The sequence below is a fragment of the Oncorhynchus keta genome, chromosome 10 (genome assembly GCF_023373465.1).
Source record: "Oncorhynchus keta strain PuntledgeMale-10-30-2019 chromosome 10, Oket_V2, whole genome shotgun sequence".
Lineage (NCBI taxonomy): Eukaryota > Metazoa > Chordata > Actinopteri > Salmoniformes > Salmonidae > Oncorhynchus > Oncorhynchus keta.
Window position 1 is genome coordinate 20,266,918 of NC_068430.1, and position 18,309 is coordinate 20,285,226.

The following is an 18,309-nucleotide window of genomic DNA, read 5'->3' on the forward strand; positions in this document are numbered from 1 at the left end:
CCATCTCTAGACTGCCCCTTTGTGGCCATCTGACAAAATGCCTAACTAATATTCTACTCTCGTTATATTAAGATGTTTATTAGGTAATTCTGGATAAATTCTTACATTCACTGTTTACAGAAATCAAATTTCTGATATTGTCCTGTGAGGAAGTTGTGTCTATCTACCATGCAGGTTTAGTATGTCTTCTACACTAAATGCAACTGAAATGCAGAGATCGTCAGATCTTTCCATATCTAAACGGGATCCTCTCACTCACTAGCCCGGTTAATAAGGGACCCCATTATGTAAATCTGAGTATGGCCACTGATAGCGAGAAGTTTCTCACACAAACAAGCACCGTCTCATTGCATGGATGGTGCTAATTGGACACTCCTTTGGTATAATTGCAGTGACTAAGGCCGTGCCCTCAGCTAACCTCCTTTAAGCATTGTTTTGCAGCACATAAACAGTACAGGGAGCAATTAAGATGTGGACTGTAAGCACCACTTGGGGGACCAATCAGCAAAACCATGAGAGAAGAGCTGAAGGAGGGGGGTACACTATGGTACCCGGAGAAACACAACCATCCCAGAACTGTCAAACAGGGAGTTATTACACATTTATATGCATAGAATGTCTAGTTAGCTTTGAAACCATATATGTGTGTTCAGTATGTAGTCCCCATAAGGAAAGGATTAGTTACAATATTAAGTTTGATATTGTTTATTTTATAAACCGACTGTATTTCGTACAGTATCTTGTCATACACATCTCAGTACTTTCTACTATGCCCAACCCATCTTTCACAATCTAATATCCAGTACGTACTGCACTTGCACAGTAGAAAGCAGCATGCATTCAGTGTATTAAAATCTTGAACTATGAACCCGTTTCAAGTACTCTTCACTTACGAAACAAATACCTCTGATAGGGCAAATGGTGTCAAAACCTGTTTATAAGAGTCACTCACAGATTCCAGCGTGAAAAATGTTTCTGTATAAAAACACAGATGTCCAAAGGATAGCACCATGTAGAAGGCGTAAAAAGGATTTGCGACAAAGTGTGCATTTCTGTCAAGAAAATTATAGGGATATGAAAGCACAACTGTGTGGAAATAAATGTCCCTTTTATGTGAAGACTACTATATGAAACTGTAAAATAATCTCCAATCTGACATAATGGTAAACCAGGGAGGTAATCACTCTGACCTAATCTCTGTTACTCTAGTCTTCCCTGTGGAGATCAGTCACAGTGGTCGCCACAGGAGGCTGATGAGGGGAGGACGGCTCATAATAATGGCTGGAATGGAGTGAAATCAAACACATGGAAGCCAAGTGTTCCATATCATTCCATTCCAGCCATTACTATGAGTCAGTCTCCCTAATTAATGTGCCACCAGCCACCTGCGGTGGGGTGTCTATTCCCAAGAGTGAACCAAGGGTGGGAAAAATTAAGCTTCTCCCTCTCTCTACCACAGACTTTGCCCACCCTCTATGACTAAGTTATGCCCTGTCATGTAGTCAGAGGCGTCAGATGCCAAGTAGACCACTGCAGCTTGCAGGTCTGTCACTAGAGCCAGTCGTCCAGCAGGGATATCTGACAGCCAGCGCTGCACCAGAGGCCTCAAACTCTCCGAGTGGATGAGAGGGGTGTCAACAATCCCGCTGAAAAGAAAAAGGGAGACAGAGATGGAGGGAAAGAGAATTCGGAGACATCAGACTTCAAAGCCAGGAGTGACAGCAGTGTGGCATTTCAGAGCCACCACTTTGGTAACCAAAATAAAATAATAAATAAACCCAATTACCCTTCAGAAAAAGGGTACATCTCTGATGATATTTACAGTGGGACGCGTGGTGTTAAAGGGTACATCTCTGATGATATTTACAGTGGGACGCGTGGTGTTAAAAAAGGGTACATCTCTTATGATATTTACAGTAGGGACGCGTAGTGTTAAAAAAGGGTACATCTCTGATGATATTTATTTACAGTGGGACGCGTAGTGTTAAAAAAGGGTACATCTCTGATGATATTTACAGTGGGACGCGTGGTGTTAAAAAAGGGTACATCTCTGATGATATTTACAGTAGGGACGCGTAGTGTTAAAAAAGGGTACATCTCTGATGATATTTACAGTGGGACGCGTAGTGTTAAAAAAGGGTACATCTCTGATGATATTTACAGTGGGACGCGTAGTGTTAAAAAAGGGTACATATCTGATGATATTTACAGTGGGACGCGTGGTGTTAAAAAAGGGTACATCTCTGATGATATTTACAGTAGGGACGCGTAGTGTTAAAAAAGGGTACATCTCTGATGATATTTACAGTGGGACGCGTAGTGTTAAAAAAGGGTACATATCTGATGATATTTACAGTGGGACGCGTGGTGTTAAAAAAGGGTACATCTCTGATGATATTTACAGTGGGACGCGTAGTGTTAAAAAAGGGTACATCTCTGATGATATTTATTTACAGTGGGACGCGTAGTGTTAAAAAAGGGTACATCTCTGATGATATTTACAGTGGGACGCGTGGTGTTAAAAAAGGGTACATCTTATGATATTTACAGTGGGACGCGTAGTTTAAAAAAGGGTACATCTCTGATGATATTTACAGTGGGACGCGTGGTGTTAAAAAAGGGTACATCTCTTATGATATTTACAGTGGGACGCGTAGTTTAAAAAAGGGTACATCTCTGATGATATTTACAGTGGGACGCGTGGTGTTAAAAAAGGGTACATCTCTTATGATATTTACAGTGGGACGCGTAGTTTAAAAAAGGGTACATATCTGATGATATTTACAGTGGGACGCGTAGTGTTAAAAAGGGTACATCTCTGATGATATTTACAGTGGGACGCGTGGTGTTAAAAAAGGGTACATCTCTGATGATATTTACAGTGGGACGCGTAGTGTTAAAAAAGGGTACATCTCTGATGATATTTATTTACAGTGGGACGCGTAGTGTTAAAAAAGGGTACATCTCTGATGATATTTACAGTGGGACGCGTAGTTTAAAAAAAGGGTACATCTCTGATGATATTTACAGTGGGACGCGTGGTGTTAAAAAAGGGTACATCTCTGATGATATTTACAGTGGGACGCGTAGTTTAAAAAAAGGGTACATCTCTGATGATATTTACAGTGGGACGCGTAGTGTTAAAAAAGGGTACATCTCTGATGATATTTACAGTGGGACGCGTGGTGTTAAAAAAGGGTACATCTCTGATGATATTTACAGTGGGACGCGTAGTGTTAAAAAAGGGTACATCTCTGATGATATTTACAGTGGGACGCGTAGTGTTAAAAAAGGGTACATCTCTGATGATATTTACAGTGGGACGCGTGGTGTTAAAAAAGGGTACATCTCTGATGATATTTACAGTGGGACGCGTGGTGTTAAAAAAGGGTACATCTCTGATGATATTTACAGTGGGACGCGTGGTGTTAAAAAAGGGTACATCTCTGATGATATTTACAGTGGGACGCGTAGTTTTAAAAAAGGGTACATATCTGATGATATTTACAGTGGGACGCGTAGTGTTAAAAAAGGGTCAATCTCTGATGATATTTACAGTGGGACGCGTAGTTTAAAAAAAGGGTACATCTCTGATGATATTTACAGTGGGACGCGTGGTGTTAAAAAAGGGTACATCTCTGATGATATTTACAGTGGGACGCGTGGTGTTAAAAAGGGTACATCTCTGATGATATTTACAGTGGGACGCGTAGTGTTAAAAAAGGGTACATCTCTGATGATATTTACAGTGGGACGCGTGGTGTTAAAAAAGGGTACATCTCTGATGATATTTACAGTGGGACGCGTGGTGTTAAAAAGGGTACATCTCTGATGATATTTACAGTGGGACGCGTAGTGTTAAAAAGGGTACATCTCTGATGATATTTACAGTGGGACGCGTGGTGTTAAAAAAGGGTACATCTTATGATATTTACAGTGGGACGCGTAGTTTAAAAAAGGGTACATCTCTGATGATATTTACAGTGGGACGCGTGGTGTTAAAAAAGGGTACATCTCTTATGATATTTACAGTGGGACGCGTAGTTTAAAAAAGGGTACATCTCTGATGATATTTACAGTGGGACGCGTGGTGTTAAAAAAGGGTACATCTCTTATGATATTTACAGTGGGACGCGTAGTTTAAAAAAGGGTACATATCTGATGATATTTACAGTGGGACGCGTAGTGTTAAAAAAGGGTACATCTCTGATGATATTTACAGTGGGACGCGTGGTGTTAAAAAAGGGTACATCTCTTATGATATTTACAGTGGGACGCGTAGTTTAAAAAAAAGGGTACATCTCTGATGATATTTATTTACAGTGGGACGCGTAGTGTTAAAAAAGGGTACATCTCTGATGATATTTACAGTGGGACGCGTAGTGTTAAAAAAGGGTACATCTCTGATGATATTTACAGTGGGACGCGTAGTGTTAAAAAAGGGTACATCTCTGATGATATTTACAGTGGGACGCGTAGTGTTAAAAAAGGGTACATCTCTGATGATATTTACAGTGGGACGCGTAGTGTTAAAAAGGGTACATCTCTGATGATATTTACAGTGGGACGCGTGGTGTTAAAAAAGGGTACATCTCTGATGATATTTACAGTGGGACGCGTAGTGTTAAAAAGGGTACATCTCTGATGATATTTACAGTGGGACGCGTAGTGTTAAAAAAGGGTACATCTCTGATGATATTTACAGTGGGACGCGTGGTGTTAAAAAGGGTACATCTCTGATGATATTTACAGTGGGACGCGTAGTGTTAAAAAAGGGTACATCTCTGATGATATTTACAGTGGGACGCGTGGTGTTAAAAAAGGGTACATCTCTGATGATATTTACAGTGGGACGCGTAGTTTTAAAAAAGGGTACATATCTGATGATATTTACAGTGGGACGCGTAGTGTTAAAAAAGGGTCAATCTCTGATGATATTTACAGTGGGACGCGTAGTTTAAAAAAAGGGTACATCTCTGATGATATTTACAGTGGGACGCGTGGTGTTAAAAAAGGGTACATCTCTGATGATATTTACAGTGGGACGCGTGGTGTTAAAAAGGGTACATCTCTGATGATATTTACAGTGGGACGCGTAGTGTTAAAAAAGGGTACATCTCTGATGATATTTACAGTGGGACGCGTGGTGTTAAAAAAGGGTACATCTCTGATGATATTTACAGTGGGACGCGTGGTGTTAAAAAGGGTACATCTCTGATGATATTTACAGTGGGACGCGTAGTGTTAAAAAAGGGTACATCTCTGATGATATTTACAGTGGGACGCGTGGTGTTAAAAAAGGGTACATCTCTGATGATATTTACAGTGGGACGCGTGGTGTTAAAAAAGGGTACATCTCTGATGATATTTACAGTGGGACGCGTGGTGTTAAAAAAGGGTACATCTCTGATGATATTTACAGTGGGACGCGTGGTGTTAAAAAAGGGTACATCTCTGATGATATTTACAGTGGGACGCGTGGTGTTAAAAAAGGGTACATCTCTGATGATATTTACAGTGGGACGCGTGGTGTTAAAAAAGGGTACATCTCTGATGATATTTACAGTGGGACGCGTGGTGTTAAAAAAGGGTACATCTCTGATGATATTTACAGTGGGACGCGTGGTGTTAAAAAAGGGTACATCTCTGATGATATTTACAGTGGGACGCGTGGTGTTAAAAAAGGGTACATCTCTGATGATATTTACAGTGGGACGCGTGGTGTTAAATGACTGGCACGTCGCAGGAAGCACCACCGGGTACGACAGGACCCTAGGTATAATTTGCTTTCAGGAGCCTGTACATTATCACTTTCTCTGCGTCTCCCTGCCTGATATGTGCTTTAGCTGGTTTGATTCTCAGGCATTGTGCTTGAGTGGCATTTAAAAGAAACAGGTATGTTGGTACTATAGTGATTAGTACTATAGCGATTAGTACTATAGTACTATAGTGATTAGTACTATAGTACTATAGTGATTAGTACTATAGTGATTAGTACTATAGTACTATAGTGATTAGTACTATAGTACTATAGTGATTCGTACTATAGTACTATAGTGATTCGTACTATAGTACTATAGTGATTCGTAATATAGTACTATAGTGATTTCCTCCTCTGAGACTTAGGTACTTTCATGTTTAGACAATGCTTGTGTCAGCATTAATCTATCATGACCAATGATTTTCTCTCCACCTATTGAAATATATCATTTGGATAAACGTGTCAACACAGCTGTGTCTAATGTGAGACGACTTCAGGCTTTTCACACAATCATTATGAAAGTAACTAAAAGCTTCACGGTCAACTCATCTTTAGCCCGTCCCCGACATGTTAGGCATGCAGTATTCCTGGCTGTGCCTTGATACAAATTCCAACATTTGGATAAATTAGCGGCTCCAAGAAGCATGTGACACCTTGGTTAACATATTCCACCTCAATTATATTTCTCTTCAGCGCCCTGTTATCTGGAACCTTTCCTGGCAATCAGAGGTGCTGTTTTCCCTCAACCAATTTTCTAGATAATGCAGCTTATCACCGGCGCGGCTAAAGTTGCCAATGAAATCAGGCTGCAGTCAACCTCGCACTCGCTAATTGTGTCCCTTTTTTATGCATATTTACTGACTGTCACTTCTATGAAATCAGCGCCCCATTGAGACAGCCAGTTAGAAGGGGGAAAGAATTGCTTCTTTGCAAATTAAAATGAGCAAACAAGCTGTCGATAAATAAAGCAGAGTGGGCGCTTTGTTCTGGGTGTGGTGACGGGCCCCGCATGCCGAGCCACCGGACGGATTCGCTGGGGCTAAGGGATGCTCGACTTAACACACACATACACAGCGCAGCGAAGTGTTCCTCTGTTCTCTTCTTCACCGCCGCACAGCTTCACAGACAACTAGATACAAACAATGTGCTATTGTTGTGGAGACACTTGGAGTGAGGATGCTCATTTGATTTCCTAATTGAATATAACAATTAGAGCAAGTGTTTGTTTGATTCCTCCCTAAAGACGCCATCTAATTAAGCCTGAGCACATTGAGGGCTTAAATGGAACTTTTACAATGGAGGAAAACACTCAATCGCTTCTCATCATTACTGTTCTTGGCAGCTCAACAAATAGCAATACATACTGAACAAAAATGTAAAGTTTCATGAAGTGAAATAAAAGATCCCAGAAATGTTCCATATGCACAGAAAGCTTTTCTGTTTTGGTTACATCCCTATTAGTGAGCATTTCTTCTTTGCCAAGATAATCCATCCACCTGACAGGTGTGGCATATCAAGAAGCTGATTAAACAGCATGATCATTACACAGGTGCACCTGGTACTGGGGGAAAAAGGCCACTAAAATGTGCAGTTTGGTCACACAACACAATGCCACAGATATATCAAGTTGAGGGAATGTGCAATTGGCATGCTGACTGCAGGAATGTCCACCAGAGACTTTGCTAGAAAATTGAATGTTCATTTATATGCTGCCTCCAAAGTCGTTTTAGAGAATTTGGCAGTATGTCCAACCGGCTTCACAACCGCAGACCATGTGTAACCACGCCAGCCCAGGACCTCCAGGACCGGCTTATTCACCTGTCTGGGACCAGCTACCCCGACAGCTGATGAAACTGAGGAGTATTTCTGTCTGTAATAAAGCCCTTTTGTAGGGAAAAACTCATTCTGATTGGCCGGGCCTTGCTCCCCAGTGGGTGGGCCTTGCTCCCCATGTTTGCACCCCTGTCCAGTCATGTGAAATCCATAGATTAGGGCCTAATGATTTTCTTATATGAACTGTAACTCAGTAAAAATCATTTAAATTGTTCCATGTTGCATTTATATTTTTGTTCAGAATAGATGGGCTTGAAGTCCATGGACAGTTTGTATGTGTACATTCTTAAATCAAAGTTAGGATTGAAATTTTAAAAAGTATTTGTGATGTGTGAACTGTTGTGGCATGGCGATACAGATAAGATCTGACATTGACACTATAGGCCTATTCTGAAGCCAGGCCATTTAATAAAACTAACATTTGGGACACAAACTTACGGTGAGATGCAGTTAACTCGGACCCCTCTGTCAATCCACTCTGTGCCAAGTGTCTGTGTCAGTTTGACCACTCCTGCCTTTGAGGTGTTGTAGGCAAGCTGCTTCTGTGGATGGGGCACTGCAGAGGGGACAAATCAAGTCAAGTAGTATTGGTCCAACTACACCTGCATAGGTTTATGTATATATTTGATCTGTATTGTTGTCCATCACTTGTTTTAAACTAAACTTGAACTAATTAAAACACATACAGTTCATTCCTGAGAGTTTTTATACACCTTGACTTATTCCACATTTCATTGTGTTACAGGCTGAATAAAAAATGGATTAAATAATAAAAATTACCCTCACCCATCAACACACAATGTCCAATAATGAAAAAGTAAAAACATTGTTTTTAGAAATGTTAGCAAATTTATTGAAAATGAAATACAAAAATATCTAATTTACATAAGTATTCACACCCTTTTGCTATGACACTCCACATTTTGCTCAGGTGCATCCAATTTCCTTTGATCATCTTTGAGATGTCACTACAACTTGATTGGAGTCCACCTGTGGCCAATTAAATTGTTTGGACATGATTTAGAAAGGAACACACCTATATAAGGTCCCACAGTTGGCAGTGTACAATATATATATATATATATATATATATATATATATATATATATACAAAAGTATGTGACCATACCTTCAAATGAGTGGATTCGGCTATTTCAGCCACACCCATTGCTGACAGGTGAATAAAATCAAGCACACATCCATGCAATCTCCATAGACAAACATTGGTAGTAGATAAGCCTTACTGAAGAGCTCAATGACTTTCAACGTGGCACCATCATAGGATGCCACCTTTCCAACAGGTCAGCTCGTTAAATTTCTTCCTTACTAGAGCTGCCCTGGCTGGTCAACTGTAAGTGCTGTTTTTGCTAAGTGTAAACGACGGAGCAACAATAGCTCAGCCGTGAAGTGGTAGGCCATAGAAGCTCAAGGAACGGGACCACCGAGTGCTTAAGCATGTAAAAATGGTCTCACTACCATGCTCCAAACTGCCCCTGGAAGCAACATCAGCACCAGCACTGTTTGTCGGGAGCTTCATGAAATGGGTTTCCATGGCCGAGCAGCCGCACACAAGCCTAAGATCACCATGAGAAATGCCAAGCGTCGGCTAGAGTGGTGTAAAGCTCGCCGCCATTGGACTTTGGAGCAGTGGAAACGCATTCCCAGGAGTGATTAATCACGCTTCACCATCTGGCAGTCCGACGGACAAATCTTTGTCAGAGCAGAAACTATACCATGAATTGTGTTGAGGCATATATCTGGGGAAGAGTATATAACAAATACTAGTGTTGAAAGTTTCCAAAAGCACAGTGGTCTCCATCATTGGGAAATAAAAAAAATATGGAACTACGCAGACTCTGCCTAGAGCAACTGGGCAAGAAGGACCTTGGGAGGTGATCAAGAACCCAATGACCACTCTGACAGAACTACAGAGTTTGTTGGCTGAGATGGGAGACCCTGTCAGAAGGACAACTTCTGAGAAAAATATACGACAGCAGCGCCTGGAGTTTGCAAAAATGCATGTGAAAGACAGAGCACAAGGCAAAAGATTCTGTGGCCTGATGAGACAAAAATGTAACTCTTTGGCCTGAATTCAAAGCGCTGGAGAAAACCAGGCACAACAGACAATTCCTTGATTAGAAGCTGCTTCAGAGTGAATCGACCTGAGACTCGGGAGAAGATTTACGTTCCAACAGGACAATGACCCAAAGCATACAGCAAAAGCAATGCTGGAATAGCTTCAGAACAAGAAAGTGAAAGTCCTTGAACGGCCCAGCCAAAGCCCAGACTTGAATCCTAAGACTTGAAGATTGCTGTTCACCGCCTCTCCCCATCTAACTTAACAGAGCTTGAGAAAATCTGCAAGAAAGAACGGGAGAAAATCCCCAAACCAGATGTGTAGAGTTTATACAGACATACCTGAGACGACTCAAAGTGTAATCACCATCAAAGTTGCTTCTACAAAGTATTGACTCAGGGGTGTGAATAATTATGTAAATGTTTTCATTTTCAATTAAATTTGCTAACATTTCTAAAAACATGTTTTCACTTTGTCATTATAGGTTATTGTGTGTAGATGGGTGGGGAAAAATCAATTTCATCCATTTTGAATTCAACAAAATGTGGAATAACCATATAAACTGCACTCAAAGTCCAAAAGACAAACCTTAGCCCTCTAATAACCATGAAACACACACTACAATGTAGACTTTCTCTGAGAGTAATTATTTTTTTAACCTTTATTTAACTAGGCAAGTCCGTTAAGAACAAATTCTTATTTACAATGACGGCCTACCCCGGACGACGCTGAGCCAATTGTGCACCTCCCTATGCTACTACCAATCACGGCTGGATGTGATACAGCCTGGATACGAACCAGAGATTGTAGTGACGCCTCTTGCACTAAGATGCAGTACATTAGACCGCTGCGCCACTCGAGTACCCCTGCATATTATTTATTTCTTCATTTCAATCATAACTCAGCACCCTGGTTTCTACTGCATGCTACATGAAAACACCTCCATTAGGTACTTGGGACCCTGTGGATAAAGCCATGTCAAAATAATTGCTTGTAATGTCCAGTTACGCACCATCTTCAGCAACAAAGGCAACACACCATTCGTTTGCCTTGACCATCACAGATGCTGCACACTGCATGGGATGCTTGGACAGCGGCTAATTTCCCTCTGGTTGATTAATCATCACAGGGAAGCCTCCAAGTTACATACAACTTTAGTAGTTAACCTCGTCGCCCCTTGATCTCACTGCCAAATTGCTTCGGTCGGAACAGAGATGATAAATATGACACAGCTGCAGAGAGGCAGGGGCTGGTCCTGGGGAGACAGAGTGGACAGGAGATTCACGGTCCCTCGTTTGTTTAGAAAGGAACAGAGCTGATGTGAGGAGAGAAGAGGATGGAGGATGCTTCCATGATGGAGTGAGGAGGCTGAGGAGGAGGTGCAGGCCCTTGGGTAGGACCCCGGCCTTGGAGGAGAGGAGGAGCACGTGAGGAGGAGCAAAGCCCAGGGCTTACACCCAGACTGAAGGTGAAAGCCGATTTATCAGGACAGGAAACACAGCTAAAAAAGCCTAACAGTGCTAATCCTCACTGAAGACCTGATGATACAGCTTCAAAATACCGTTCAAAACAGGCCTTCATCCTTCAAATAAACCTGCATTGATGTTTTCCGTCTTTAAGAGCAGTAATCCTTAGAGAGGGAGAAAGAGAGCACTGTCTAAAATCCTCTTTAACATCCCCCCCCCTGCTACATATTGCCCATTCTAAGTGGGGGGAAACGAGCCCTTTTCATCACAGGCCTACACATACTCAAGTCCTCAGGACAGATAGGAAGTAAATATGGTACACAGGCTGAATGAGCGTGCCGCTGACATGATTCTCTCTATCCTCCTTAGTCAGGTCAAATACTTTACATCTACTCTCCAATACAGCTTTGTTAGCATGTCAAAAATGCTCTTCCTTTGTGTGGCCTACCATCATTCTCTTCAAATGTACAGGGGAGAGGAAAAACACATTTTATTCAGCAGACAGACAAAAAGCTGTCATTGTCCAATTAAAATACACATTCACGGCTGCTTTTTGGTACCCTACTTGGCTAAAACAGGTCCCCTCTGATTATTCATTATGACAATACTGTAACAGATGTCCAGACCAATAAAGTAAATTCCTGCAGGACTGTGCGGAACTGAGTAATTGATCACTTTTTTTTGTTGCCATCCTCTATTTACCAGCATGGCCCTGTTTTACAGATTGCCCCTGCAGTTGGTACTCAGGCCCATATGTCACAGCAGTTTATTGGCGATGACTATACTGCTGATGAAGTGTTACTGTTTCTCTGGAGGAACCTGTAGGAGGATTTACACTGGGCTGGGAATAACTCCCATTTCACAATGCACTTAGTCAAATGTAAAAGCATCTGCTGCTTAAACACAGCCCTTTACAGAGGCAGGCAGGGTTGTTGCACAGGAAATCTTTTACATGTTGGACCTCAGGTTTCCTTACTAACACATCCTCCCTAGAGCTCAGGAGATGGATGTTTATTATGATGCAAAAGTGCCTTGATGAGCAGCAATCACAACTAACTGTGTTTGCAGCGGGAGAATAATGTGGGTGGATAAATCACAATAGCATTGTCCTGAATAAACAGTTATATGGTGAAGATTAGCAGTATTAGCAATTATACTTAAAAAAAATACAAATAGATTGCATTTGTGAAATGGGTCACCAAGTTTCCTCCTCTGTCACTTTAAGTTCACTAAAGTACACTGAAATGGTAAGACTGTAGAATACCAAGCCCATTGAAGTCGTTTCGCAACGCTACAGAAACAAACCGTATACAATTATGTTCAGGTGCACAAAATCACTGTGATGAGTATTACATTACTGTACTTCTCAGTGTACTATAGGAGACATATCAATGCAGCAACAAAGCTCAGGTCATTATTCTTCACTTGACTCACCCTTCCTCATTGACTCACCATACATGGAGATGAAAGGAAGACATTCTCCCTCTAAAACGTTGATGAAATCTAAAGGGAACATACAGGATAGAATATTCACTCACCTATTAGACTGGCCATGGACGCTGTGTTAATAATATTCCCATATCCTTGCTTCAGCATCACACGACCTACAGCCTGAGGCAAGAATTCAGGGAGAATGGACACATATTAGAAACATTCATCACACTTTTAGTATTGACACCCTGTGTGTACACTTTTCATTATTATTCATACTTACTCATAGACCCTAACTCAAACTCTCATATATTCCATGTGTAATTTACACGTCATTCCCCCCCAAAACAGTTAGACGTGTAAACTCAAATGCAAACAACTGTACATGTTTCCCATTTTCCAGACACTTATGCCACTGGTATGACCCTCTGAGTAATGAAATAGATCACACAGGCCTACAGTAGCATACTAGCCTAGGTTGCCAATAGTGGGCTCTAGATCTGCACTATCGTCTTGGATTGATGTGCCCAACCGTTAATACACTTGTTTCCCCCGTGGACCGGCTCGTACATAAAGCATCCTGCAGTCAGGCTGCAATGGCATCATTTTCCTCTTTAACAAGCTTTAATGGCGGGCAGTTGGGGGAGAATTTGAAAAATATGTTTTAATTTAAAATAATCCAACACCATTTCACACTGCATTCAGCCGGTCCACTGGGGACAAGTGCATTACCAGCTGGGCACATCAATCCTAGATGATAGTGCAGATCAGGCATCCCCTATAAGTGGCCTAGGCTTACAACAGAATACTGTAGAGGAATCACACACCTGACAACACATGAAGGTCCCCCTCAAGTTGACATCAAAGGTTTGGTCCCACTCTTCCAGACTGGTGTCTTCACTGGCTGAGTTCATGTTGATCCCTGCGTTGTTGCATGCTATTTGGATCACTCCCCATTTGGACACAATGATGTCAATCATCCTCTCAACATCTAACGATTTGCTGATGTCAGCAGTAATCGCAATGCAATTTATCCCTGGATGAAAAAGTAGTGGCAATTTAAAATGCAATAATAGGCAAGTTCGAAATTATTGATATTATTACTATTTTGTGTCTTCATATGCAAAATGTGGTGCCATGTGGTACAGATTAAAGTTTTGTCTGAAAATATAATATAATCAGATTACAATATACAACAGGGATAATGAACTAGATTCAGGCGATGGTTTCTTGAGCGGAAGGTCAGGGGGTCGGAACATAATTACAAATAATTTGTAGACTACAAAGTGACCGCAAGAAGCCAAAACAGATATAATATTTCACTAAAACAATCATTCAAACCTGGCTTACGTTTGCATACAATCACATACACTGAGTGTACAAAACATTAGCAACACCTGCTCTATCCATGATAGACTGACCAGGTGAAAGCTATGATCCCTTATTGATGTCACGTGTTAAATCCACTTCAATCAGTTTAGATGAAGGGGAGGAGACAGGTTAAAGAAGTATTTTTAAACCTTGCTACAATTGAGAAATGGATTGTATGCGTGTGCCATTCAGAGGGTGAATGGGAAAGACAAAGATTTAAGTGCCTCTGAATGGTGTATGGTAGTAGGTGCCAGGCGCACCGGTTTGTGTTAAGAACTGCAAAGCTGCTGGGTTTCAGCCAACTTGACACAACAGTGGGAGTCAGTATGGGTCAGCAACCCTGTGGAATGCTTTCGACACCTTGTAGAGTCCATGCCCTGTTGAATTGAGGCTGTTCTGAGGGCAAAAGGGAGGGGTGCAAACTCAATATTAGAAAGGTGTTCCTAATCTTTTGTACACTCAGTGTAGCGTATATCTCTCTATTATGCGTGGGGGTATTTTTACATAATATCCAACAATAATAATATAAAACAATTCAAATCTTGGGCCGCTAGTAGGGGAACAATGATGTAAAGTATTTCCTTGACTTTTCCCTGACAGTAGAGCACCATCTGCTGGTAATACATGGAAGGTTAATATGAAAATCCAACATTGTGACAATCATAGTGGTGTGTGCTAATGCCAAAGCCTTACCTTTCAGTGTGAGCTCCTCTGCCACGCCCTCAGCCTTCCCTTGGTCCAGGTCTACCACAGCCACTTTGGCACCGGCCTCTCCTAGGGCATGTGCGAACGCCCTGCCTATACCTTGGCCTGCCCCCGTCACATAGGCCACCCTGCCGTCCAGACGCATCCGGTCCAGGATCGACCTCCCGTTCAAGCCCCGGAATACCTCATCGTCTGTTACCTTGCTCTGAGACAAGTCACACACAAGTGAGTTATAAGTGTGAAGGGAAAAGTCTGTATGAGCTTTTAAGTACTGTAAAGTCACCATTTGACTCATGGTAGTAACTACAGCTGTCAATGACAACAATGATAGTCATTTTCTTTTCCTTTTAGCATGGGCACTAAGTGTGGTTCGGACTGAGGATGTGTCACATGTTACCTGTGTGCCTGCACATGCTGTTGCCATGGGTACTCTGCGGATGATACTGATGCCATCTCTGAGGGGGACAATGACCTTACAAAAAGAAAAACCTTCTTTACTAACACAGGAGTAAACACCCAGTAATAATTAGACATGTCTCTCCACTCACCTGCTCCACACGAAGATCACTCTTCACAAACTGGTTAAAATCTCGAAGCGCCAGCCCGTTGACATCAGCGGTGTCCTTTAGGTAGACCTTAGCCTTGAACAGAGAGTTATCCACACATATCACACCACTCAGCCGTAGGAGGTTGTGGTCCAGGATGAACTTGTAGTAGTTGATGTAGTTGTTCTTGTCTGCGTCGATAAAGACCATGTCAAACTGCTCGCCTGCTGCAGCCAGATCCTTTAAAAGAGACAATATTATCAGAGAGCCGGACCATTCACTGTCAATGAGCTAGATACACTGATACAGTGTATAGCCTTTTACTTAGGTATAATGGTTGTTATATATATAATTGGCTATTTATTGTACTCATATTTATTACACTTACAAATAGTTTTGTTCCTTTAAGTGATTTGGTTTGCATTGTATATGCATGTAACTACATAACGTGGTTATTATGCAAGTAGACTAACATGTGTAATCACTGCAGCCTAAACTTAATCAATGTAGTTACACAACACGTAGTTAGTCACCTTCAAGCTATCCATGGCAGAACCAATCTTCACTGTTATCTTCTTGCCATGTGGAGACCTGTCAAATATGGGCTTAGCAAATTCTTTAAGATATTGCTCAATCTCACAGGCAACCAGTGACCCATCCTCAGGCAGTCCTTCAGCCATTGAGAGAGCACCATACCCTGTGAACATGCCTATCTCTAGGATCCTCTTGGCTTTACTCATGTGAACCAGCATTTTCAGAGTCTGGCCTGCCAATGAAACATCAAGACAAATATTTAGCACTACTTAAATATGTATCTCTAACCAAGCATCTACACAACTGTACCCAATAGAGATGTCTCACCTTCCACATGCCCAGTGATGCACTCTTTTGGAAGCCGAAACTGAGTCTTGCCGTCCTCGAATACTTTATCCCAGTCGTGTTCCATCGTTTTCCTACACATCCGCATGGGATTAAGTAAGAATGTGCATCAGAAAGCATCCATGTGAACTGTGTCTGTGGGACGGACAAGAGAATTACTCACTGATACAGCTCAGCGAGAGGTGCACTTTCCTGGCTGCTCATTTTCTCCAGGTAGCCGTCCAGACCACACGCTATGTCCAGGGCCTTCTGTAGGTTGACCCTCAGTTCCTCTGGAATGTTGGCATTGCTATCTGCTATCTCCTTGGCTTTGTTTAAGAAATCCACCATGAACTCCATCGGGGTGTCAGAGACTGCAGAGAACACAAGACCAAAACTGTACACAAACCTATACAGTATAGGCCTAATGAGTACAGTAGGCTATTATACTAATGAACAATTTGAGATGGAAGGGGGGTGATACAGAGAATGAGTGACATTATAATAATATGGAATTCCAATGGTGTAAAGTACTTAAGTAAAAAATTAAAGTACTGCTTAAGTAATTTTGGGGGGGTATCTGTACTTTAATATATATTTGAGAACTTTTACTCCATTACATTCATAAGAAAATTATGTACTTTTTACTCCATACATTTTCTCTGACACCCAAAAGTACTTGTTAAATATGGAATGTTACATATGATACGCACTTATCAAGAGAACATCCCTGGTCCTCCCTACTGCCTCTGATCTGGCGGACTCACTAAACACAAATGTTTTGTCTGTAAATGATGTTGGAGTGTTGGGAGCGTGACCATGGCTATCCGTGAATAAAAATATATATTTGTGCCGTCTGGTTTGCTTAATGTAAAGAATGTAAAAGTATTTATACTTTTACTTTTGATACTTAAGAATATTTTAGCAATTACATTTACTTTTTATACTTAAGTATATTTAAAACCAAATACTTTCATACTTTTACTATTTAGTATAGTAGTATTTTGCTGTGTGACTTTTTACTCAAGTGACAGTTGGGTACTTTTCCCACTGGACAATTCATAGACTACTCTGTGTCATTACATAACTATACCACTAGATGGACATACAGCTCTAGGAAGTACGGATGAGCCCAATAAATAACTGCAACAGGCGGGGTTATAAGTGTATGTTCCTAGAGATGCGGTAAAGATGTCAATGGAACTCGACCAAAACCATGGATATGCCATCGAAACGCGTGGGTGAAAGATGCCTTATGGTACCTCATACATTTAGGCTATTGTTTATGTGTATTTCACAATATGTTAATGTAAAAATCGGAGTAAACTGCTTGTATAGATGTGACCCCCAATACATGTTAATGCCATCGTCACCAATCGACTACAATACAGTTCAAAACTAGACTACCACCACCGATTTCTGTATGCGAGCGATACTACAAACGGGAGTTAGGAAACTAGCATTAATCATTCACTTATTCTAAACCTGAAAAGGGACCAATTCTAAATGTTATGCAGCGAAAACAACCACATACGTTCAAATCGGACGTTAGTAACTAAATTGTGGGCATGTTACAATACATCAATCTTGACGAATCTCCACTTTGTTAGATCAGATTTGTTCAATATGCGCCAATCCGGGGTCCCCACGGCTGCGTCCATGCATTGACCTCTTAACCACATCTAGCTAGTCCTATATGTAGGTTATTTAATTTAATTACAATTAATATAAATAATGTTTAGTTTTATAATGCACAAATAGTGGATTATTACGAATATACTATTTAAGTGTCCTATGATCTTTCCAGTTGATGTTTCCCCGCGACATTCTCCTGCAACTAACAAGCCCAACCAAATTCATTCTTTCGAGCTTCTGCAATCATAGCTAGTTCTGTGAAAAAGACCCGACATACCTTTGGCGGCCTGCATGGTGACTTTCCACGGCGTTCGTAATACAAAATAGACAACAAGTTGTCAAATCACAAAGGGCGACTGGCAACGCAGCTGTCTGTCTATCTATATAGCTTAACCCCGTTTCAGTTGTGTAAATGTATCTTTACTGATGGCTTACGAAACTCCCCAAAATAAACTCCTCGTTTCCCACACAGTAGTTCCGCCCACGTGTCCGTTGACCTGTAAGATCTGTCTATCGATGTCAAACTTTTTGTGTAAACCTTTCGCGACAACGTTTTTTCGGGTCGTTTTACTGTCATCACGTGGGCGCAAACCGTATAACACAGCTATGTCTAATGGAGCTGACCTT

The 18,309-nt window shown here is 41.3% G+C and overlaps 1 protein-coding gene and 1 long non-coding RNA gene across 2 annotated transcripts; one reads left to right on the forward strand and one right to left on the reverse strand.

The window, feature by feature from the left end:
• Positions 1–689: 689 nt before the first annotated feature.
• Positions 690–18,309, reverse strand: zgc:113054 (uncharacterized protein LOC541322 homolog). Its single transcript, XM_035777293.2, has 11 exons — positions 17,960–18,309; positions 16,232–16,421; positions 16,051–16,142; positions 15,723–15,955; positions 15,193–15,429; positions 15,042–15,116; positions 14,633–14,849; positions 13,396–13,604; positions 12,676–12,748; positions 8,033–8,150; positions 690–1,646 (listed from the first exon to the last, which is right to left on the reverse strand). The coding sequence occupies exons 1-11, from the start codon at positions 17,973–17,975 to the stop codon at positions 1,451–1,453; spliced, it is 1,656 nt and encodes a 551-aa protein (XP_035633186.1). The 5' UTR covers positions 17,976–18,309; the 3' UTR covers positions 690–1,450.
• Positions 4,019–6,305, forward strand: LOC127932162 (uncharacterized). Its single transcript, XR_008144403.1, has 3 exons — positions 4,019–4,150; positions 4,872–5,446; positions 5,686–6,305. It is a non-coding gene; the product is annotated as an uncharacterized LOC127932162 (long non-coding RNA).